The sequence below is a fragment of the Tinamus guttatus genome, unplaced genomic scaffold (genome assembly GCF_059628265.1).
Source record: "Tinamus guttatus ecotype Peru unplaced genomic scaffold, ASM5962826v1 Tinamus_guttatus_pri_ptg000240l, whole genome shotgun sequence".
Classification (NCBI taxonomy): domain Eukaryota; kingdom Metazoa; phylum Chordata; class Aves; order Tinamiformes; family Tinamidae; genus Tinamus; species Tinamus guttatus.
The window spans coordinates 10,870,726-10,894,363 of NW_028288774.1; the positions used below are offsets into that span (position 1 = coordinate 10,870,726).

The 23,638-nt window shown below is 52.6% G+C and overlaps 1 protein-coding gene across 1 annotated transcript in view; it reads left to right on the plus strand.

Moving 5' to 3' along the window:
* Nucleotides 1-23,638, plus strand: part of CD81 (CD81 molecule) — a 31,435-nt gene that overhangs the window by 7,103 nt on the left and 694 nt on the right. The window contains exons 2-7 of the mRNA XM_010224834.2: nucleotides 6,617-6,731; nucleotides 17,317-17,414; nucleotides 19,404-19,478; nucleotides 21,882-21,989; nucleotides 22,865-22,960; nucleotides 23,423-23,515. Coding sequence (XP_010223136.1) covers nucleotides 6,617-6,731; nucleotides 17,317-17,414; nucleotides 19,404-19,478; nucleotides 21,882-21,989; nucleotides 22,865-22,960; nucleotides 23,423-23,515 — 585 coding nt within the window. The remainder of the gene's footprint in view (nucleotides 1-6,616; nucleotides 6,732-17,316; nucleotides 17,415-19,403; nucleotides 19,479-21,881; nucleotides 21,990-22,864; nucleotides 22,961-23,422; nucleotides 23,516-23,638) is intronic.

Below are 23,638 nucleotides of genomic sequence, written 5' to 3' on the forward strand. Positions count from 1 at the left end.
CGAGTGTCAGTCCTAGTGCTGCAAGCGAGAGCTTGTGCAGTCTGTTGATTGAGCCAAGTTAGCCGGGAAGGAGGGTTGTCTTGGGCTAAACCTGGGTACAGAGCGCGGGCACGGTGTTGAGTGTCCTCTAAAAGCACGTCTGCATGAGCCATGACAGCAACTGCCTCTTCAGCTCCGGCTGAGGTCTCTGTGCCGCGTGGACTTCCCCGGCCCACGCCGTGCCCTCCATGTGTTAGCAGAAAGTGCTTCACAGAAACAAGCCGCCAGGAGGAGGTTCCCTCTTCCGGGAGCTCATGTGCCGACCCTTAGGCTTCCCTCCCTGTCCCCCTCGGCAGCCAGAGGAGATCTTGCACTTAGCGGCACGGTGCGCTTTCAAGAGAGGGCCTTCCATCTTCTCCCAGTGGTGGATGCTGTGTCGCTCACAGACCATCTTCTTTTGTGGTGTGGCTAGGAGGCTGGAAAAAATGAGTTTTTGTGAGCTTCCCTTCTTTCCATCAGTGGCATATTTAAGCAATAACACTTCTATTTAAAAGTTTAAGTGAGCCTCTGGCACGATGGTCTGCTGTCTTAACATGAAGACTGCCATAACTTCATACCTCTGTGAAGTTCCTTGGGTTGTAAGCTTAGTTTTTGGCGTTTAACTCCTAGCACAGGGGTTACTGTACTCTGAGTCCTCTAAGTGCTTCCACAGAACTTATCGAGTCGCCTCGGATGACAATTTTAGCTTTGCTTTCCAAGAAGAGAAGTGCAGCCTCTGCCTGCCTGCCCATCCGTGTGCTCGCTGCCATGGACGCACACATGCTGTCGTTCCTGGCTCCATTTCCTAAGTACCTAAGTGCAAAACTTGTAATGGCCTAGCACTCATTCCGCACGTATGGCCTCTTCCAAAGATAATTTTCGTTAAGCTTCAGAATCTCCAACTCCTAGATTCTCCTTGAATCTCTTTTCCTTGTTGTGCAAGGTGCATGAGGTCCATCTACAAAATGTCTTTTCATTATTTATGCTGTGCCTGTTGCAACTCATAACATGATATCTGCTCTTCTGTCTAGAGAGCAATAAATGACCTGGGAGTAAAGTATTCAACCCCAATTTAGCAATTAATTCCTGGCTGTGTGACAGGCTTCTCGTATGACAAGAATACCACAAGCTTGGCAAGTTATTTTATCTTCCCCTGCCTCGTTTGCCTACACATAGAAAGGAGAGTCTGATTTTTATTCTCCTTGGCCCCTTGGTGCTAAAGGTGGTCCCATGTCTGTGGTTTTGGAGGTGGCTTGGGGACCTGTGGTGGCTTTGGCCGCAGGCAAACCCCAGCGTGTGTGAGAGAGAAGGTGGCTCTGCCCCAAAGGCTCCTTCATACCTATTTTTGCTGTGAGGTGGGAGCTGTTTCCGGCCCTGGGGAAGGAGCCCTCTGGGCAGCGTTTCGCTTTTGGGTCAGAAGAGCACCAAAAGGGGAGTCTTATGGGTGATGCCCAGCCGCTTCCGTGGGAAACTGGAAGGCAGCGCTTCCGAGGGAGCCTGCCGGCACCTTGGCCTCCCTCCTCCTCCTCCTCCTCCTCCTCCTCCTGATTTAGCCGCAGGATGTCAGTTCTGAGAGGCCCCGTGGGCACTGCCGCCTCTTCCTCCTCCCCCTCCTCACCAGGAAGCCTCTTCTGCAGGAGAGGTGCAGGGGGAGCCGGGGGAAGAGGGCTGGTGGCAGCGGAAGGGCCCGATGGATGATGCACATCCTGGCGCACGGGCACCTCTGGGAAGCATCGGCGTTCTCTCTCATGCCGCGGCCGGCCTCCCCGGAAGGGCCGCGTCCCTTCAAGGGTGCCCCCGTGGAAGGGGAGAAAGGGGCCGTCTCCTACAGCCCCACGCGAACTGCGGGCTTGCTGGAGGGAGGGCAGGCTCCAGAAGGGGCTTCCGCAGACCCCGTGTGGGGTTACGTGTGCCCTCACGATGCTCAAGCTGCTACAAATGCTCTGGAAACAGCGCAGGGCTTGCACTGTTGCCCCATAGCCCTTGGGTTGCCCAGTCCCGCGCTCTGCAGCAGCAAGGAGCGTTTTCCGAGAGTCGCCGGGTGGGAGAACTGGGATTGAAGGCGGCAGGAGCTGCTTAGAGAGCCACGCTGGCTGCTGCAAGCGGAGGGAAGTCGGGCCCTTCACAGGGCCATGAACTGAAGTTGCTTGTGCTGCGTTTTGGTCACATGAAGACACGTTCACGCTGTTGCCTTCTGATCCCCCTTCATGGGGGCTGCTGCATCTTGGGGGACGCTCTCCTCCTCCCCACAGCAGGGTCTAATCAGCAGCCCCGCTGGCTTTTTTTTTTTTTTTTTCTCCCCACCTCTATTGTGCCGAGCAGGAATTTCTGAAATCCCTTGTTAAAAGCAAGTCTTGCGGACAGCCCTGGCAGGCAAGATCCAGCTGGAATAGTCTAGCTGTCTGGGGAAGCAGCAATAAATCTTTGGAAGCTGGAAAACTGCAGGGAGGAGGAAATGCTCGGGAGCCTGTGCCGAGCTGCCTCTCCTGTACCGGGAAACCCGCTTGGAGCCGCCCGCATTGGGCGCAGTGTGCAGGGTGGGTGCAGCACACGCAAGGCAGCACCAGTGCCCAGGCATAGTCTGGGCTCCCACTGAGGTCCAGGGGGAGCTTTCTGAAGGGGCAGGGAAGAGGCGTTGGATTGGGTTGCGTTGGCTGGTGTCACATTGGGTTGCGTTGGCTGGTGTCGCATTGGGTTGCGTTGGGTTGGGGGCCTTGTCTTTTGCTGCAGCACAGCAGCTGGCCGTGGGGAGAGGGCTGGCGTCGTGTGAAGTGTAGGATGGCGAAGAAAGGATATCCCTAGCTTGCATCCGAATGAGCTGCCGCCGTGTTGACAAGCCAGCTTAGCCGCAGCGAGACGCGCGCTGCCTGCTATGTAGGAAGCGAAGCAGACTGGTGATCGTGCCACTCTGCCCCTCGGGTCAGGGAGCGTTGGTAGAGAGGAACCTGGAGGGGCAAAACACTGCTGCAGTGTGGTTTCCTTCCTTCTTCCTGGACAGCGTGCCCATGCGTGGGGTGTGCGTCCTGGAAGGGGAGCTTCCGAGCAGTCTTCTCTGGGTAGCACCTCGCTGGCGTTGTCCCCGCTGGCGCAGGGCCGTGAGGACAGGGAGTCTCGCAGCAAAGCCGACGGGGGCTTCTCCCTCTCGCTCTCTTTCCTTTGGAAAGAGAGATGCTGTAATTAGTCCTGTGCTTTTTTTGGTAGTGGAAGGACACATGGAAAAAGTTGTTCATCGTTGACCGAGCACTGTTTTCATTAGTAAGCTAACATCATTTTCTCTTAAGAAACCCAGTTGCTGTTGGATTAAAAGCTCCATTCGGCGGTCCTCTGTGCTCTGTTAAAAACTCAAATGAAGTCGGGTGGCAAGGGCGGGAGTTGCTTGGGCTAAACCTGGAATATTTGGGGATAGTGCTAGTGCTTCCTCAGTCGGCTAGACCTAACTCCTGGAGTGGGTTTGACAGCCAGAAGAGACTGTATCCCTTCAGTGCGTATTACTGAAAAAAATATAAATTTTAGAGAACAGCTTGCAGTTTTCTGTGGCTCAGGCACTTCAATGCACGTCTCATTTTAAATCAGCTGCTGCTGTTCGTGTTGGAGCAAACGGCTCTTACTCTAGCTTTGCTGCCAGCATTTTGCACAAGGCCATTGTACAAGGCACAAGACAAATGCACAAGGCATTTATACAAAGTCCTCACCCTCTGTATCCTGGTTCAGATACTGCTATCTGCTAAGCACACGGGGCAGCGTGCAGGGCAAAGAGCAATGCCGGTACGTTTGTTTTTCGTTCTGCCAAAATTTCTCACACTGAGAAGAAAGCAGATATGAAAAGCTGCTCTCTGCGTGGAAACATGCAGCTTTCCTTTCGGGATTTTACAAGAGGTGACCTGTGGGTCACCTCTTTTAAAATATAGTCGCTGTGCTGGAAGCCAGGGTTACTATGGCAATTTGGTGAGGGATTTTTTTTTTCCCTCTTCCCTTCTTTCCTTCCCTCCATCTCTGTCCCCCCCCTGCAGAATCCAAAGTGGCCAAATTGCATCCTAGATCCATGGTCTTTCTGATCGTGAAAAGGCCTTTCCCATGTGCAGATGGGACATGACTTGTGTTGACTTGTGAAGAAACACCGAAGTGAGCCCCGTTCCTCAAAACCAGCGTTTGCCGCGTGGTGCTGCCCTCGTTCCAAGCCTGTTGCCTTTTTGTGAAAACGATCCCGTCTATGCAGTCTCTGCAGGCCAGCACAGAAACCCAAATCTTCTTGGAGACTTTGTTCCCCAGGGGAGCCACAAAAAGACCTTTGACTTAAAAGACGGCGCTGATTAATTTTGGGGCAGACTTCTTATTCCCAGAGGGATAAATAAACATGGGTTTTATTATGTCCCTAGACAATGAATGAGAAATACCAGGCTGGATTTGGCTAACTTTCTGCTAAGCCACTAGCTGCCTTATTTGGAGCTGAGTTAGAGCCCGGGCTGCCCGTTCGTTGCTTTTTCCATAGCAAGGACCTGGGGCTCTCCAAGCAGGCGAGATAAGGCAGCGTCCTGGCAGGCGAGCGGCACTGCCTCCTGCAGAGCCGTGTTAACGCTGAGCGCCTTGGCGGCAAAGGAGCAGAGAGGCTGACAAAAATCCCTTCCTTCTCCACAAGGGCAGGATCGTAGGTCCTGGTGGGGGTCTTTTCCTTCCACTAACTGGATGTGGCAGCTCAAAGGTCCAGCTGCACTGTGAATTCTGCACTAAGAGTGCATTTGCCATAGAGGGTTTTTTTTTGATGCTACCCCAGCAAGAATCTCATCACTGGGTTTTGCAGGTCGTGAGGAAGAAAACCACCAACTGACCCCAGAAAGGGCAAAGTTAGGCTCCCACTGAGCATCTTTTTTTGGAAATCCCAGTCCATGCATTAATGTAGGCTCTGCTGCAGCTGCTCACTTACAAACTTTGTGCTATTACTAAACGAGCTCTTTTTTCAGGTGCAATCTTCGTAGTGCCTTGTAGCTGAGCTGGCCTGACTCAAAGACCCTTGTGAAAGCATTTCTTTCCCCCTTCGTGCTGTACCATACTTACCTTTCCTTTATATGGCTGCTTTTTCTTTTTATGTATTTATTTATTTATTTTCAAATGAGATGTTACAAGGATATAAGACATTTGAAATTGAATCGCCATTTGAAAAGATTTTACAGCATCTCTTAGAAGTCATATTGAATTCATAGGGCTTTTTTTTTTTTCCTTTTGTGTGTGTTTTTCTCCGCTCCCCCTGCCCCAATGATTCGAAAGGGGTGGATATGCAATGGGATAACATGGTGAGACCAGCTAGAAGAGCCTTGGGTTCAAGCTAGGCAGCAGTTCTCACCCAGTGAGCTGGTGGAGCTGAGCAGCTCCACCAAACATCTGTGGTAGCCTCCGGAGTTGTGTGTTGTGCCGTGGCCTGACCACGCGCAGCGCTTTGAGAGCGGGGGAAACGAGCAAAAACTCCAAACCAGCAGACCCTTTGGTCTGCTCAAGGTGGAAATGTGAACTGGGAGGGGGGAAAATAGCAAATGTAGGGGCAGAGAGAGACTTTGAGAGAGAAAGATGTGACGGTTCTCCCAGACACTTTCTCATCCCTGCTCTGGCCTTGCCTTCCTACCCAGTTTCCAAAATATACAAATGGGAGGGTGAGATGAGAGGCATGTGCTACCTCATTGCAAATATAATTTTGTTTGGACTTAAATTTATAAAACCCTGAGTGTATAGCTAACAGCATCAAAGAAAAGAAAAGGTCCCTAAAACTTCACTTGCAGAGTTCTTGCTTCTTAGGTAAGACTTAGCATTTTGTTTTAACAGTGATATAAAACAGCTCCTAGGAAAGAAATGGCCTACAGGAACTGGAAATCACTTGGCAGAGGCTCAGAGTGAAAGATGGTCTTGCAATCGATGAGGACTGTGTGAATCATGTAGTCCATAGCCTGGAAAATGTTGCTGTAGGCTGCATATGCTTCAAAACACGTTGCAAAGGTGGGGTGAGGCTAAGTAAAAAGGATGTTCCTGTAAGTGAGTGGTCTCTTTAGTAGATCTGAGAGTTGTGTTTACCTGGAATAGCGAATGTTCGTGGAACTATGGAGGAAACAACTAACAGCAAGAGGCCGACACAGGGTTGAGAGCTGGGAGGGGGTGAAGATGTTTCCCCCCAGGAGCCGAATGGAAGGGTTGGCAGCGCCGTGGGCTTTCCGGAGCAGGGGAAGGAGGGCTGGGAGGCCCGTCCCTGCGCCGCGGCAGCCCGTGGTCTTGTGGCAAACCAGCAGCACATTAACCTCTCCCTGGTACACGGGCAGGCTGCCGCGGTTGGAAACGCTGCCTGTTTTCCATAGCAGGAGGGAGATGGGGTTTTTTTCTTCCAGGGCCGCAGAGGAAAACAAGAACTTGCAGCAAGCTGGAAGGGAAGCTCAGGTTATCACCTAAGTGCGAGCTGGGAAATGGACCGTGACAGGAATCGAGGGCCTTTCTCATACCTGAAGTGATTCCCTCAAAGGAGGCTTCAGAAAGAGCGAGTCTTTCCTGCCCAGAGGTGCGGGCCGGGCTGCTGTGGGTACTGCAGCGCTTAACGTGTGGTTTCCATCTTCTTTCTCCCCAGTTGGCCGGAGGAGTCATCCTCGGAGTGGCCCTGTGGCTTCGTCATGATTCGCAGACCACGAACATCCTCTACCTGCAACTGGGGGACAAGCAGGCCCCCAACACCTTCTACGTAGGTAAGCAGCCCCTGGGGAGCAGGGTGCAGGAGCTGGCACTGCTCCCTTGGCGTTTCATCCCCGCATGATTTGTTGGGGTGCACCGTGAAAGCACAGTGTAGAGGATGGTGCTGTACTGAGAGGATCACCATGGATGAGGAACAGACTTGGCAAGACAGTGTGATGTGTAGCTTAAAATAACTACTGCTTCCCTGATTTTCCCCAAAACGTATCATGTGCAGATCCAAATGTTTGTCATACGTCACCTGGGCTATGTCTGAAACGTAGACTCCAAAGTGGCAAAAAATGCAAAAGACCTTTAATTTTGGATAGTGTTTCTGTATAGCAAATTTCCTTTGAAGTTGTTCTTGGTTATGGTCTCCTCTGCAACACGTTGGCTTCAGCAGAGGGTACATGATTGATCTGGAAAGATGGGGGACTTGGCTGCCTGTCTTGTTTCCTCATCCCTCTCCCAAAAGGATATAAAAGTAGCTAAAGGAACAGTTGGCAGTGGAAAGTACAACTCGGAGAACAGCATGACTCATGTTCTCCAGGAGGGGCCGGTGGACCGTCTGTATGTGTGTTTAAGCTTAGTTTGATTTTATTAATATGACAGCACGCTGACTCGTTGGAAGGAGAAAACCCTTGTTTTGCCCTGCTCTCCAGCGCTCTTGCTTAGGAGCAGCCATGAGCAGCTTCCAGATGGTCTCCAGCCTCCCTCGTGGGGAGGAGAGGGTGCGGGTCCCCCGGCTCTCCTGGGGCCCAGTGAGGGCTGTTTGATCTCAGATTCCTCAGATACGAGCAGTGGTGTGGAGTGCGCCTGTGCCTGCGGAATAGGAGGTTTGAGAGTCTCACCCGTCTTGTGCATGGACCAAATGCTCCCTTGGCAATCCCGTTGGAGATTCACTCAAGTGCTGCAGGCAGTCAGGCGGCTCGGGCAGGAAGGTGCCGCCTTGCCAGGCTTTCCCGGTGCCCGGCAGCGGCTGTGCTTGGAGCCTGCTCCTTCAAAGCTGTGCTGAGCAGAAGAGCTGCCTGGATTCCTTCTAGCAGCTGTAATTTCCATTCAGTAATAGCAGCAGCGCGCTCCGTTCAGCTGCTGGCTCTTTGCTGGGGCCTTCGGGGGCCGGGATTCCTTGCCTTCTTTTCTCTTTCTTCTCCTCTCCTTTCTTCCCCGCTCTTTCTTCGCTCTCCCCGCCCTGTGGCAGCCGACGTTCCCATCGCAGCAGCGCATGTCCTGTTCCTCCCTGCTCCGGCGTCCAGCGTCCGTACGCACACAGTGTTCCCGCTCCGCACGCCTCTCGCTCCCGCGTGCTTGGGCTTGGCCTCCAGCGCTGGATTCTTCCTCACGGTCTGCTCCTTTGTGTCTGGCACAGGGTGCTTGTCCCGGGATCTGCCAGGAGGCTTTTGAAACACCCTTTCTTCTTCTTTTTGTTTGTTTTCCTTTTTTCCTTCCCTCTTATCGACCACTTTCCTGTTTGCTGGTGTGGGCGTCCCTGCAAAGCCCCTGCTGGCCGTGGGCAAAGGGACGCACTGCTGGGAAGCAGCAAGGATCCTGCCGGGAAGGGAGCGGGAGGAATTCTTGCGCCTGCTTTCCTTGGCCCCGGCGCCCCAGAGGCACCTGTTGTTGCCGATATTCCCCCGTCCACGAGCAGCTCCGGGGCTTTCTGCAAGAAATGCCCTCCCCCAGTGCTTTGGCATCAGGCTAGTCGTGTTTTGGGCTCCAAGGGTTGCAAGCAGAGCTCTCCTTTGTGGGTTTTTGCCCCAGTGAGTAACATCTGATGGTGGGTGCTCCTTGCAGCCTGTGCTCTTGGCTCTGCCACTTTGGCTGTGGCTCCAGAAAATGGCATGTTAGCTGCTTGGCTGCTCTAAAACTGAAGCAAAACGGAGTTAGGGGTTGGCTGGAATGGCAACCATTTCTTTATTAATAGGCCAGGAACCTTGGCCTTCAGGCACTTGCCTGTATGATATCCAGAAATAGTTACTGAAGGTAGTGGCACTGTGAGGAAAAGCAGAAGGAAGAACGCTGGGGGTCTGTACATCTACCAGTTGGCCATGGCAATGTGTGTGCGTGTGTATGTGTATGTTTGGGGGATTTTTTCCTCCCTGGTTTTCATGCCAGGCCATGGCTCAGCACCAAACGGGCAGGAATAGAGAGGAATGTGGAGGAAGGCAATATTGCCCGGTGATGGGCACAGTCTGAAAGGCTGCAAGAAAAGTGGTAGGGTGAGGAGTGGTCTGCTGCTTTGCAGCAGTGATGGGGTGAGGGGCTGCAGTATTGCACCTATTATTAGGTGCAGTATTGCAGTATGGTAGCTCCTGCGTGCACTGGGTGCCGCATTGGGGAGACAGGCAGCGCCGCGGCGGCGGCAGCACGGCTGAGAGGCACCAGCGTGAGCCCCTCTCTCCTGGCAGGACCCGTCCTGAGGGACAACCGTAAGGGCAGGAAAAGAGGGTGCCATGGGGTTAGTGGCTTGTGCTTGCCCTTTAGCGCTGAGCTGGTTCAGCAAGCAGGTCTGGTGGAAACCCGAGCCAGCAGCAGGCTGGTGTTGGCACCCAGAGCTGATCCCTTGCTGCAGTCCTCCATAGAGAGCCCATTTCATGAGCATGCTGGGGCCCCTCTGGTGCCAGAGAGCTGGGCAGGAGGGCGCTCTGTGGGGTGGGCTGGAGGATCTGTAGCTGCGTCCTTGTTCCTGGGCTCCTGGCTTTCCTGAGTGCCCTGTCTCTCCCCACGTTTGCTTGTTCCCCCTGAAAACATCTGATGAGGAGCGGAGTGCTGTGGTCAGGTGTTTTTGGCCTGGCTCTCAACAGATCCAAAATAGGAAATCTGCATCCAGCTGTTAATAGCAAGCGATAAAATAAGCTGCCCGGCACGCTGACTGTCCCCGGGAGCGGGGCCAGCCGCGAGCGGGAGCACGGGAACATGCAGAGGTGGGACAGGCTTCGGCAGAGCCTTGCGAGTGGAAAAGGGGTCAATGAGCTCTGGATTTTGTTTTTTTTCCCACTCTCTCCTTGGGTTCAGTTTTTCAGCCTGACCTTTACTTTTTAATAATAATTCCTCTCCTGGCCAGTGGCCTTCCCCCCCCCCCCCCCCCCGAGTGCTACAGCATTGGCACTCCTTGGGAGGAGTATAAGGTTTCGGCAGGCATGCAATGGCGAATTAAATTTGGATGCTGAAGCTGTTGCTGCCACTCCCCTTCAGCACTGTCCTTCTTCTGAATGTTGCCACCCTGATTAAAAAGGCACTACCGTTTTTTTTTTCTCTCTCTCCCTATCCTTTTTCTTCCATTAGCAAAAAGACTGAAAATGGTGGCAATTCTGGAAGTGCCTGACAGGCAGCCTGGGCAGCCCTGCTACGACATCCCTCAGAGAGCGGGATGTGGTGTGGTGGGGGCAGCAGTAGTGTCAGGCTAATTTTAATGCTGTGCCTTGCGTCTGCTAAGCTGTGGTCTGCTGTGAGCTCCAGGTGAGATTGTTTCGCAGGGGAAACGGCTCTCGTGCAGCACTGAATCCCCGCTCTCGAGGTGCGCGCGCACACTCCTTTTCAAGCAAACCGCGCCGTCCTAGGCTCCCCGCCACAGGCCGAGGGTGCCGCGTGCCCTGAGCGACACGCGTTGGCTGAGCAAGGGCTGAGGAGCAGGTTCTTCTGTCCGTAAAAGCAGCTTTTGCACCACTCGTCTCTTGGGGACTGCCTTGGGCCAAGCGGGGGTTTCACAGGGTGAGTGAGGGCTCCCTTGCGCCTTGAAGCGCCCCTGGGGTTGCTTCGCAGTGCTGCAAAGGCCCTCAAAAGCAGGTCCTGACAAGCGCCTGCTTCACTGGATCAGTGCCAAGTTCCTGATTTTGTGTTTGTTGCTGTGGCTCCTTGCTCTTTCCTTTGGGAAACTGCAGGGATCTTTTAAAGGTGGCCAGCTCCTTTATAGCATGAGATTAGGCTCAAAAGTCCTGGAATATCCCTCTGTAATTTTATCTTCGGTTTCTCTCCAACCAGCAACTTGTGGACAAGTCACATGTGCAAACAAAACAGGAAGCGTCCTCCCACTGAAGCCCTCTGCCCTAACTCAGATTAACTCTTAGATGGAGTTCCGTGCGACAGCTGTGTATGGCAAAAGGAGGTAGTAAGCTTGGTGTGAAAGCTGTATTTAATTGTAGCTCAGTCGTCTTCGTTGTACTCAGCTCCTCGTTTCCTCTGCAGACAAAGGCTGTAGTAGTTGTCCTCCTTCGCCTACCCCCGGTCCGTCACCCGCTGCTGTCACTGCGGCAGAGGAGCTCTGCCTCATGTGGCTCCTACACAACCTAGAGCTTCCAGCAGTTTGAACCAGTAGCTTCCAGAGCTGCGCCGGGTGTTCAGGCAGTAAACAGTCCCCCAGAATGTCCTCCCTCTGCATTTGGATTCTGCTAGTGAGTAAAATTTGGGGCGCATTCAGGTATCCATAGCCTGGGGCAACAGGAGCTGCTCCGGCCCATTGCAGCCTTGGCCTCCTGTGCGCTTGGCGCGTACTAGCGTCGCCCGTGCTCGTTGTGGAGGACACTGCAGACCCAGCTCTTCCTGCCACCCCTGCCCTGCATGCGCACTGATCACGCTCCGATACTGGAAGTTAACGTCTCTTTCCTGCACGTCCCAGCCAGGCAAAACAGAGAAAATCTGTGCGGCATCTCTGCGTGTGGAAGCGCTTGGGGTGGGGTTGTGAGTACATGCCCTCGTGGGGAGTTTGGCTTGGGTCTTCGCCACACTTCCCTGCTTTGCTTTTATGCCTGAGGTGTCCTTTGCTTCCTGCAGACGAGCGGTCTTTCATCTCCCCGTGCATGCCACATCCCCCCAGGAGAGCTCTCTGTGCCTCCCAATGTTGTTGCTCCATCTGGAAGTGATTAGCAGCCACAGAGCAGCAATGTTTTCCTTGGAAAAAGGACTGCAGGGAAGTAGAGGAAGGGTTTCCTAGTTGTCCTCTTGCGGTATCCTTGCTCTGTTTTCCTCTTCGTTTTCCCTGTGTGCCCAAGGAGGCACTATCGGCTCTGCAGGACCTGAGCTGAGGTACTTGGGGTGAGAGAGTGTTCAAGGCCACTTCCACCAGGGCTGATGGACAAAAATACCAGAGAGGCACCCCCTGCCTGGCTGGTGTGGCCACCCCTTCACCCTCCCATCCGGGATTTCCCGCTCCCTGCAAATATCTTGCCCTGAAGTCCAGAGGAAGTGTGTCGTGGTCAGGGCGTTTTGCCCTTGCGGGTGGCCTTCTTCCAAGATCCGTCCTGGAGGATGCGGAGGAGTCTCCCTCCCACCTCCCTGCGGAGGTGACAGCGACTTCCCGGATCTTTGGCCTCCACAGACCAGCAGTCGCAGAGGGATTTTCCCTTGTCCCTTGCCCAGCTGTGGATTTGTAGCATCTCTGTCCGTCGGAGTGAGAAATCAGCAGGCTGACTGCCCGGCCGCGCACTGCAGCAGGGCTGCTGCCCTCTGCCAAGAGAGGCTCGTGCGAGTGGGCGGCCTGCTCGGCGCCTTGCCTGCACTCAGCGAGGCGCCGCGGTGGGGCCAGGCGCCCCGGGCCTCTGGAGATGCGCGGGGCTGACCCATGCGAGCCGGAGCGAGCCCGGCATGGCGCGAGACCAGCGCTGTCCTGCGCTGAGCAGCTCCCCCCCGCTTTAGAGGGCCTGTTCCCGTGCTGTGCTCATTCTTCCTTTTATTTGTTTAGAAAAAGTTCTTTTTTTTTTTTTTTCCGTTTCTCAGTGGAACTCAGCAGGGATGGGACGTGGGTCTTACAGCCCTGCAGGCAGCAGCTATGTGGCTGTAGTGCCAGAATGAGTAATGACATTGAATGCTGCCTTTTTCTGCCCCTTCCCTGTTCCCAGTCCTTAGTGTCCTGTTCCCTCCTGACCTCAGAGTGGGAAGCATCCCTCCAGGAAAGCCTGGAGCTGGGAGCTGAGCTGGCCTCTCGGCTGCCTCCCGCCAGCTCCCCAAGGCCACGGTGCGGCTCCTGTGGCTCGTGCTTCTCTTCCACGTCACTTGTGGGGGCTCCACTGGTCTCGCCTAGCGCGGTGCTGCCTGGCGGCTGCGCTGGAGACGACGCCACTTGTGGCGCTGGAGACTGTGGAGCTGCGTTGGCGTCGCGCGCCTCTGTGAACATCCTGTCGGTTGCTGCTCGCTGCTGCTCCGGCTCCTGGGGCCACGCTGTGTTTCCTCACCTCTCTGGTGTTGCTTGCAACATAGGGAGATGAGCATTTCTTATGTTGAAAGCCCTGGAAAAAAACATCCTACAGATGAGCGGATCGCGACAGACTGCTTTCCCTTGCCAGGAAAAGGGCCGTTTGTTCCCAGTTAGGCTCTGCCAGCTGGGAAAGGGCCCCGGGGCTGCGTGCGCGGGGGCTGCGGAGCCACTGCTGCCATGGGAAAGGCGCTGCGACGCCGAGGGCGCTGGACTTCCCCTTTGTTCCCCGTGGCACTGCGGACAGGGTGTCTCCACAGGGAGATGGCGCTCCCTGTGGCGCCCGCGCCGTCACGCTGAGCATTTTGTGTTTGCTCTTAAATGAACCCCGTGGAAGAGCCCCGCTGGGCTGCTCCCCGCTGACAAGGGAGGCTTGTTTGCGCCTCCCGGCGGAGCTGGCTCTGCTCCCGGAAGCCTTCCAGGCTTTCCGCGGGTTTCCGAGCCAAGCCGGTCGTCGCAGCCCTCTCCCCTGCTTTTGACCGCACATTCCTGCTTCTCCCACCGAACCACTTCCATCCGCCAGGCTCGCGTTAGGAAATGCCAAGTGGGATGTGGGGTCAGTGGGGCTGGAAACCAGCTTGGCCGGAGCGGGATGTGGTCTGGGAGCTCCTCCAGCTCCCCTCTCTCTTCTTATCTCCTGCTCTGGTTTGCTGCGTTCATTGGGGGCTCAGCAGACCTTGTCTCCTCAGAGAACGTTGCGTTCCCCTCCCGCTCTGCAGCCACACCCGGAGCCCACATCTGCTCCCTGCTTTTGCTTATGTTTCCGTAAGAGTCTCCCCAGCACTTTCCTCCTCTACTGGGCTGGGTTTGTGTTTTCACTAAAGTATGAGACAAGCAAAATCAATTTGGATTATTTGGGGAGGAGAGCTTGTCTGGGCAGCTTGGCAAACTGTGCGATCTGCTTCCCTTCATTTTTTTTTTCTGTCTCTTTTTTTGGTGATAGTCACTGTTATTCAGTGTTGGCTCTGGCAAGGAGTTGGCAAAGCATTTGCAGGGAGAGAATTAGGATGCCGGCACCTGGTTGTCTGTCGGGAAGGTCTGGACAGGCTGTCTGGAATGGGATTTCAGCAGATGTTTTTTGTTCTGTGTTTTCTTTCTTTTTTTTCCTTTTTTTTTTTTTTTAAAAAGCTGCGCAAACACCAACAAAACACAAATATAGAGAGACATCCGAAAGACTGCTATAGCACAGCAGACGCTTGTTTCCTCTTAGTCACCTCCGTCAGCTGAGGTTCTTGCTGGGCTTTGTATCTCCTAGTTTTCAGGCGGAAACTTTTAGTTGTCCTGATGATCTCCTAGCTATTTGTTCAGATTTGGAAGTTGCCTCAATGTTTATTTTAAAGAATGGGAGAACCAAGTCTTTTACTCTTCCAAGAGGTGAAATGGTTGTTGCGGTGCCAGCAGCATCGTGCTGCTGAGTCACCAGATCCGTTGCATCTACTCGTCACCCAATGACCAGTTTGAACGTTGACTTCTGCAGCCGTTGAAGCGCCCTTGCTCCCAGCTGAGCTTTCTGTCTTGATGATAAAAGGAGGGGAGAGTTCACAACCTGCTCCACTTGGGTGATCAAAACTGCATTTCCTGCAGAGATCCCTTGAGATCAAAACTCAACTGAGCCATCCAGGCCTGTAAAATATGCAAATCTTGACCTGTTTTGGGTTGAAAACTCGCTGCCAACAGTAAGGCTGATAAAAGTTGGAGAGGGAAGAGCTGGTTCCTGAGCGTTGGCGTATTTTGGTGATAATAAGCAGGCATTTTCTTGGAGAGATCGCTGAGGATACGTTGTTCTTCTTGAAGCGGCAATTATGCAGCTTCTGGAGTCCTGTGCGGGTGTCTGTGCAGCTGGCAGGTGTCCAGCAGACAGCCTGCGCTTTACGGGATGCCTTAATGCCTTCCCGCCGCCCCCGGCCCTCGGGAGCCTCCTCGCCACGGCCGCCTGCCTGCGCGGGCTCTCGGCCAGCGCCCGGCGGGTGCGTGCCCACCGCTTCTCCTTTCACTGTCCGCCACGGCGCGGTTTTAGCCACTGGGGCAAAACCAGTTCAGGCAGCTCCGCATAACTTCCACCACTGGCCTCTCCTTTTCAGGAAATTTCCACTTTATCTTTCCCTCTTCGTGCGCCTCGGTGCAAGGCACTGTTGTCCCTCTTTGCCTTCATGGCCAGGTGGTTGCTGAATGGCAGCTCCCAAGCTGCTCTTTGGATCCATGGGTGCCACGTGCGCCTTGGTGGGTCCCTTTGGTAGCGCCAGAAGGTGCAGCTGGTCCCTCCTGCCGTCTCGGGTGACGGGAGGACGTCACCGGTCGCGAGTCCCACTGGGTTTCGCAAACTGGAAGTTGCTCCTGGGTCAGCCGGCTCCATTGTGCCTCGGCTTCCCCTCCATCTGGTTTCCTCCCTCTTGCCGCCAGCTAAATATAGCGGGAGGCTTTGTGCGAGTGCCCCGCGGGCGGGAAGCGCCGTGCTGGTGCGAGCGGGGTCCTGGCGCGCAGGCCGCTTGCGCCGTGTCTCTGCGCTGTGTTTGGCCGAGCTCGCCGCCACCTTCATGCTGTGCTACGGTGTCAGAGTGCCTGTGGCTTGTGTTTCCAAATGAGAGGAGTTGAACGAGTAAAAGTTAGACCGTCCCCAAGCTTGACCTACCCCTATAGAGTTTTGGAACTAGTTGAAATTATTGTGTCCTTTTTTTCTTTTCTTTTCTTTTTGAGGGTTTGCGCTGGTTTAACCTCCCTCTTGGCCAAGTCAGCAGGGCAGTCAGTGTGGTGTGCTCTTTAGACTTTGCTCTGAAAAGTTACAAAATTAAGAGAAATCTTTTTTAAAAAATCAACATGGTATCTATGTAAAGGCAGGTTTAATCTTGGGCTTCGTTTGTACTTCAGTTTTTATTTGTAAGGGGGAGTTGACTGACCGATAACTTAAAAAAAAAAATTGACTTGTAGCTAAATAAAAGCTTTAGTTTCAGTGCCTCTTAGGAAGATTCCCTGAATTGCTGTTAAGTTCCAGGTGCTTAATATATATTTATTCAGATTCTGTTTGTTGTTTCAGATTCAGATTCTCATTGTCCTGAGACAGACATTGTCCTCACAATGTCCTGTTGCCTTTTTTTTTTTTTTTTTTTGGCTTTTTTTTGTTGCTGTTGTTGCATGTGAAGTTGCTATTGAAGGGGAGGCAGACCTCACTTAAAAAACCCCTGTACTTTAGAACATGAATTTACATATATGCTATGTGAAACATTAAAAAAGGAAAGCTCTATTTTCAGAAAAGGAAACAAACTTAACTGAGCCACTGGTGTTTAGCCATTAAGGTTGGTAGGGGACTAGAGCTAGCAGATCTGAAGCCTTGTGCTAAGGGTTGTCGGTTTTTTGGTTTTGCTTTTTTTTTTTTTTTTTTTTTTCCCTCTCCTAAGTAGCCTTTCATTCCTTTGCTTTTTTTCTGCCTTCCCCAAATGCCCAGTTTCCAAGCTTTGAACTAGTTATGGAGTAAGTTGACTGAGCAGTAATAATAAGTTGGGGGAAAAATACCTTCCTTTTTGTAGAAGCTATAAAAAAGAGACTAATCTAAGTTATATTTAATATGATGCTGAAGCAGTGCTTTTCCCTTAGTCTTGTCACTTGCCTGTCTTTAAAACATGCTCAAGAAATACAAATACTTAATATAAGTAAACCATTAGCCTTATTGTTAATTTGAATAAATATATTAACCGACTGCTTTTATCACCTCTGCTCAAGGATTTAAAATAGAATCCGATGGGAACTGGGTAGCACCCGCACTCAGGACATGCTAAAGCCTTTGTCTTCCTCACCTTTGTCTTCCTCGCTACACCCTTTTCCTATTATTGATCCAGCTCGGGGGATATCCGGTGGCTTGGGGAGGAGGATGGGCTTTGGGTGGTGGTTGTTTTAAGTTTCAGTAGGTTCCTTAAGAGCTCAGCACAAGTCTTGGACTCCTGGTTTCCATCACGTTGAGGCCCACGTGGTGCATGCTGTGCAGACAGTGTGGGTGCTGTGCCCCAGCAGCAGAATGACTGGGCAGGGGGGGCTTCTGCAGAGGGAGCACCGGTGGGCAAATCCACCAAAAAATGGGTGGATTCCTCCGAGGTGATAATAGTCATTTTAGAGGGAGGGATAATATGGCTGCCCTAAAATACAGCCTGAACTGAAGCAACAATTGATCATTTCCATCAACAACACTTACATGTTGTGCAAGAACTTCAGTGTCAACGGAGGAGAGGGGAGGAGCGAGAAATAGAGCAAGATGTGGTGGTTTTCTCTGCTGCTGGAAGCCCACGCTAGGTCTGCAGCCCCCTCTGCTTCTGTGTCTCCTGGGCCTCAATTCTGCACACCTGTAACGAGCTGTTGCAGGGAGCCAGCACGTCTGGCTGGGCGCCTGGTTCTGCAGTAACATGTTCGCCTCTCGCTTCCCCTTGCAGGGATCTACATCCTGATCGCCGTTGGTGCCGTCATGATGTTCGTGGGGTTCCTGGGATGCTACGGCGCGATTCAGGAGTCTCAGTGCCTTCTGGGAACGGTAAGAGGCGCGAGCTGGCCTGGTACCGAGCCACCCGACTGGTGCTTGTGTGGTACGCGCACCCCCGTGGTGCTAAACTCAGAAGCAGGAAAGGTTCCTTGCAATATTGTGGTGAGGGTCAAGATAAACCCTGGAAAATCGATTCCCGTAGGGCTGCAGGCACCGCAAGGAGAGGCAGCAGCTTGGGATTCCCGGCATGGGACCGTCTTAGCAATTGTACAAACTGCAGCCACAGCAAAAGCCTTTGCCGGAGGGGAAGGGAGACCCATTGGTTTAAAGCAAGTTCCCACATGTGGTCCAGCTTTAAGCAAGTTTCCAGCCTCCTCTGGCTTCCCACAGCCCCTTGGCAGCAGCAGGCAGGGCAGCCGGCCTCGCGGGAGGGAGAAGGGACTCTTGGTGTGGGCTTCGTGCGAGGTGCCCTGTGGGCACTTGCATCCTGGCGCCCTTGGAGCGGGCCCATGTTAGTGGGTTATGTATTTTTTTGTTTAATTCTCCTCTGCCCCCTCCCATCATGGAGCTGTCTGCAGAGCTTTCGTGCTTGGGAAGGCCAGAAGTTGCAAAAGCCTCTGAAAAACCCTCCAAACAATAAAAATAAGAAAGGAAGAGGGTAAATTAAAAAAACGTGGGACAGTGCTTGGCTTTTTTGAGTTGAAAATTTGTTTTGTGGTGGAGAGCAAGCTGTGGGTGCCGACCAGACTGGGAGAAATGGAGCTTCCCTCCTGACTCCTGTGCTCGCCGTGAGCAGGTTGCTTCACCTCTAGGTGGTTCTGATCAGCGTTCACAGGGGGTTGGTGCAAAGGGGGAAGCTCCAGGACCCTCAGAGCAGCCACATTGTCTGCAGAAGCACAGCCGTGTCCCTGCCTTGTAAAAGCTGCATCTTGGCTGTGCGGCAACCCGGGGGCAGAGCTAAATCCCCACGAAATTACGTCCCCGAGACTGCAGTAAATAAGGCCCCCTTTGCTGGAGGGTGCCCACTGCAAGAGTGGGCCCTAGTGCTTAGACAGGGAATGACACAGACGTGCACCCACCGCGTGGGGACCTGCTTCCTCAGAGGGAGGTGGGACCCAGTTCCCCAGAGGTGCTCCCCGTGTAAGCAGGAGTTAGGAGTTAAAGTCCTTTCTTGCAGGAGGTCAGTAGTCCCATTTCCATTTTTTTTAATGTAATATCCCCTGTTCTTGCACACAAGAACGTGTTCTGTCATGTTCCCGCCTCTTTTTTTGTCTCTACTTTTATGGCAACTCTGACCAACCTGGGGGTTTCCAGAAAGAAGTTGAGGGCAGTGTTGTCACGGCGGTAACATGGGCTACGTGGAGCTCACCCATCCGTGCTTTCCTCCTTGACTCTGATGTATGAGCTTTAAAGCTTGCCCTTTCCAGTCAAACAGAATCATAAAATGTTCCCGGGGTGTGAGCAGAAAGCTGGAGGAAGGCTTTGGGATGGCACAGAGGAGGAGAAGTTTTATGATTGCAGCAACAGGGTGGGGCTGTGGGAAAACATCAGAATTAGTGTTTATGCAAAAAACTGCAGCAGTCTTGCAGGGCTGTGAATGCCGAGAGTGCCGGCCATAAATCATGCCCAGGCGCCCCGCTGCTCCTCAGCATCTGGAATGTGCTTTTAACCCTGCGCTGGCAGCTCCCATCCCCAGAGCATCTGAAGGGGAGCGGGAAGCTCGCTGCATGTTCTGCAGCCACACGAAGAGGAGCCATTTGTCTGTTGGTGCAGGCTGTCCTCATACCTGCTCCCCTTCCTCCCTGTGTTGGAAAATACTCTACAAAGGCCTGCTTAAAACACAGCAGTAGGATTTGGACATGGGACATGGACATTATTTGGGCAAAATGTGTCTGCATGAGAGAAGATGATTTGAAATCAGGCAACACTTTACTTTGATCCTTTATGAAGTGATATATATGCTCCAGCATACCCACCTTATTGCTTCTTTTGCACATAGCCAAAAATATAAAATGTCCTTCTCCTGATTTGTCTTCACAGTTCTTTACTTGCCTAGTGATCCTGTTCGCCTGTGAAGTTGCAGCTGGAATTTGGGGTTTTGTCAACAAAGACCAGGTACGATGACTCTGAAACCTGAGTTTGTGGCCCTGGGAGGCTGGATGCAGCCATAGTGGATCACTGAAGAAGCTGTAGTTAAGCTCTTGGACTGAGACATGGGATTCTGGACGAGCTGTGTGACCTGAGCAGGTCGCTTAGCTCATCTTGGCCTGTCAAGTGAACCCTAAATGTGAACGTGCAATGACAGAGACTGCCTCTTATGGTCTGTAGTGCCATGCCTGGAATAAGGATCACAGGGTCTCACTGGGGGATCTGCTAGCTTTACCACATTGTCAGGCACAGCAGGAGTTGCTGCTTGTATGAGGCTGTGAAGTAAAGCCATCCGCCTGTCCTAGGTGCCAAGGGGAGGAGAGAAGGGGATTTCTAGTGCTTGGAGGATCTCTGGCAGTAGGAAATGTTGGCTTTAGTAAGGAACGTGAGTCAGCTATGTCAGCAGGCACTGGCCTGCTCTGCTTTTCAGTATGCCTAGGCCCCAGCTGACCAGCTCGGTTGGGAAGGGCAGCCCCCTCGCGTGACTGCAGCAGACGGAGCTGCTGGGCGGCTCCCGCGTGGGCCGGGGGCTCCTTCCCAGCTGTTCTGGGGAGCTGCTCAACCTGTCCGGAGGGGAGCGCCTCGCACGGGTGCTAACTGGGGAATCAGAGACCAAGACCCCCAGTGAGGAGGGGTTACAGTGTGCTTGAGGCTGGGAAGAAGGCGCTTGGGTGACAGCAGAGGACACCCTCCTCCCCTGCCAGGTGGGGCCTGACCCTGGTGGATGAGTGGTGGATGAGGGGAGATGATACCTGCCCTCACAGCTGCAGTGATACCCCTTGGGGAGGGTAGTCGTATCCCAGTGAAGGCTGCTTCATGAAATTGGGGCAGTCTTGCTCTGTCTCCAGTTTCCTGAGGTAGTTTAGATGCAGGGAGGGAAGCAAAAAGTAGGATTCATTTGTCCCTGTACCAGAATCAAATGATTTGAGCGGGGAGTACTGCTGTCCAAAACAAAACTCTGGAGCAAGAATGGAGGAAGCGTGGGATAATTGATTGAAATTGCTCTGCTTTTTTTACTGCAGTTTCTTTTTCATTTGCTAATCTAGCATGCACTGCCAAGAGCAAAGGTTCTGGAAAGCACTTTCCCTTTTGTACTTAGTTATATTTATTTCATCTGCTTCTCTTGCATGCCCTCCTTTCCCTTGTGTCTCAAATTATTGGAAGCTGTTAGAGAAGTCACAAGTTCAGCTGTTCTGAACTTGATTTTTTTTTCTTTTGCTCTGTGGAGCAGAGGCATGATCCCCCGTGAGAGGCTGCAGCTCATGCGGGGCAGGTGGCAAAGTTAGAGCATGGCCAAGATTACTCATGAAGCCATTTACAGGGCAAGGGTGCTTAGATCCATCTAGGGTCCCAGCAGGAGTTTGAAATCTGCCTGGAGCACCTGAACTTCCTGACCTGCCCTCCGTCCAAGACGGGCTGCAAACTGAGGTGCCCGTATCTACAAACTTCCTCACTTGCCCATCCAGGTTCCTCCTGGCTTCCGTGCCGTGTCCTTCCTCTGCATCCCCGTAGGAAGCCACATGCCCTCCTGCTTCATTTCCAGATATACTGTAGGTCAGAACAAGCTGTTTCTGGGAGCGGTAACAAATCTGTGAAGTCTGAGGACTCTCTCAGATCTTGTGGTTCATCATCCATGGCTTGGCTGGCTTTGCCTCTATAGAGAGCCCAAAGCATTTGAATAATGTTGGCTGAAACCTGCTAGCTGGTGAATGGGTTTCTTAAAATATTATGGAGAGGAACTATTAAGAATTTAATCCTTATGGAAGAAAGGTCTTTTTTACTCATCTGTGTAAATAATTGGGGTCCAAATCCATTAAAAACTGCTTATCAACCTGTGAGAGATGTTAGAGAGAGCCTGTCTTCAGGCACATAGAATCATAGAATGGTTAAGGTTGGAAGGGACCTCTAGAGGTCATCTAGTCCAACCCCCCTGCACACGCAGGGTCACCTAGAGCACGTGGCACAGGACTGCGTCCAAGCGGGTTTGGAAGATCTCCAGAGAAGGAGACTCCACAACCTCTCTGGGCAGCCTGTTCCAGTGCTCTGTCACCCTCACGGGCAAGAAATTTTTCCTTAAGTTCCTGTGGAACTTTTGGTGCTTCAGTTTGTGGCCATTACCTCTAGTTCTGTTGGAGGCCACCAGTGAAAAGAGGCCAGCACCATCCTCCTCACTGCCTCCCTTGAGGTACTTGTTGACACTGATTAGATCCCCTCTCAGCCTTCTCTTCTCCAGGCTGAACAGGCCCAGCTCCCTCAGCCTCTCCTCATAGGGCAGATGTTCCAGGCCTCTGATCATCCTGATCATCTGCGGGCTGGGTTTGCTTGTTGTCCTCTGGTTAAAAGGGACTTTTTTTTTCCTGCCTTCCCTAGATAGCCAAAGACGTGAAGCAGTTCTACGACCAAGCGTTTCAACAAGCGCTCACGGCAGAGCCGGACGGCAACAACGGGAAGGCCGTGGTGAAGACGTTCCATGAAACGGTGAGATGCTGGAAGCCTTCCGGCGCGCTCCGCGAGGGCCACATGCAGCTGGACAAGGGGACCGCTGAGGAGCGGCATCCCGCATGCTGCAAAATTACAGTCACAAACGGACATGCAAAATCGCTTTCTGCGTGTCAGCTTGCAAGGGGTGAAGAGCAACCTCCCCGCAGAGCAGGAGGGGGCAAGCTGGAGCTGCAAGGTCCTGGGCCAGGAGTGAAGACAGCTCTGAAACTTTTGATGCTTAGGATTGAGCTGGGACAAAAAAGTGTTCCCAGCAAAGGGCTTCCTGCTGCCTGTTCTCCCAGCTTTATGTAGAAATCTCTACTTTAGAGGAATTTTATGTAGCAGTGGGACACAAGAGTGTGGGAGAAAGGAGAAGAAATGGGGGTCAGGAAAATGAGCAAGAAAACTCTGAGTTAAAGCACATGACGACGATATGTTTGAGTTAACCTGTGGAGTTTGCTGTTCTTAGATGACAAGTAACAGAGCTTCATCACCTTAAATTATTGTCCTTTGTGCTGTGCTACGGAGCCTGGCCTGAGCTTTAATTGAGTTGCTTTTCATTTGCCTCGGTACCCCTGATTAAGTAAAACTCAATGGAAGAAAAAGGCTGCTTTGAGGAACTAATTCCAAGAGAACTTCCTGTGCTCAGCAGGAAGCAAATCTCTGGAGAGGGCAAGGCCGGACATATGTATTTGCAGTTACTGCAAGAGGCAGCCACACTGCATACAAATAAAAAAATGCATTCGGAAAGTTAATTCCTTCCTCCCTCCTTTTTTTTCTTCTCCTCAAGTTGACTCCTAGTCGCGGGTGGAGGGAGCGCTGCGGAGGGCGCTTGCAGGGCTGCTAATGCTGCTTTTCCTCTCCCTGTGTAGCTGGACTGCTGCGGTCCTGATTCTGCAATGGGAGTTATCACTCCCTTATGGAAGGAAGAACTCTGCCCGAAGGACTTCTTGCTGAAAGCCTTTCAGGTAGGCACAGCCAGGTTTTGCTCGGCGCAGCTCTGGGGAGGAAACTTGCCTGCACGGGAATCAGTCCGCTCACTTTGCTGAGGAGGAAGGGGGAAAATGAGAGATTTTGAAACCTGTCCTCCTGCTTCTTCCACCTTGGCGCATCCCTGGGCACATCCCAGGTTTTTTGGTTTTGTTTTTCTTGGGATCTTTGGCTTTTACTCCTAGTTGGTTTGGGAACAATTCCCAAGATGAGGATTAGCAGTTAAATCAAATTTAGTAAGCATGGTGGTGATGGGTTTACAGTCAGACTTGATGATCTTAAAGCTCTTTTCCAACTAAAATGATTCTGTGATTTTACGAACTCTGCTTTTGCGTGGCACCACCTGACAGAGGGATGGTTGTGGGAAGAGCAAAGGAGCAGACATCTACGGAGGGTTAGGGAAAAACAGGCTTCCTAACATTGGTTGTTCTATGCTTCAGTTGCACGCAAACTGTCACCAAAAAATTGACGAGCTGTTCTCCGGGAAGCTGTACCTGATTGGTATTGCTGCCATCGTGGTCGCCGTGATCATGGTAAGTGTGAGCGTGTGGGACAAGGGTGTTAGGGAGAAATGAGGCCAAGGGAATGGTGCAGGACCACGGGGTGTCCTCATCTGTAGTGGGGAGGAGGAGGTGGGATTCCCTTGCGTGACAGAC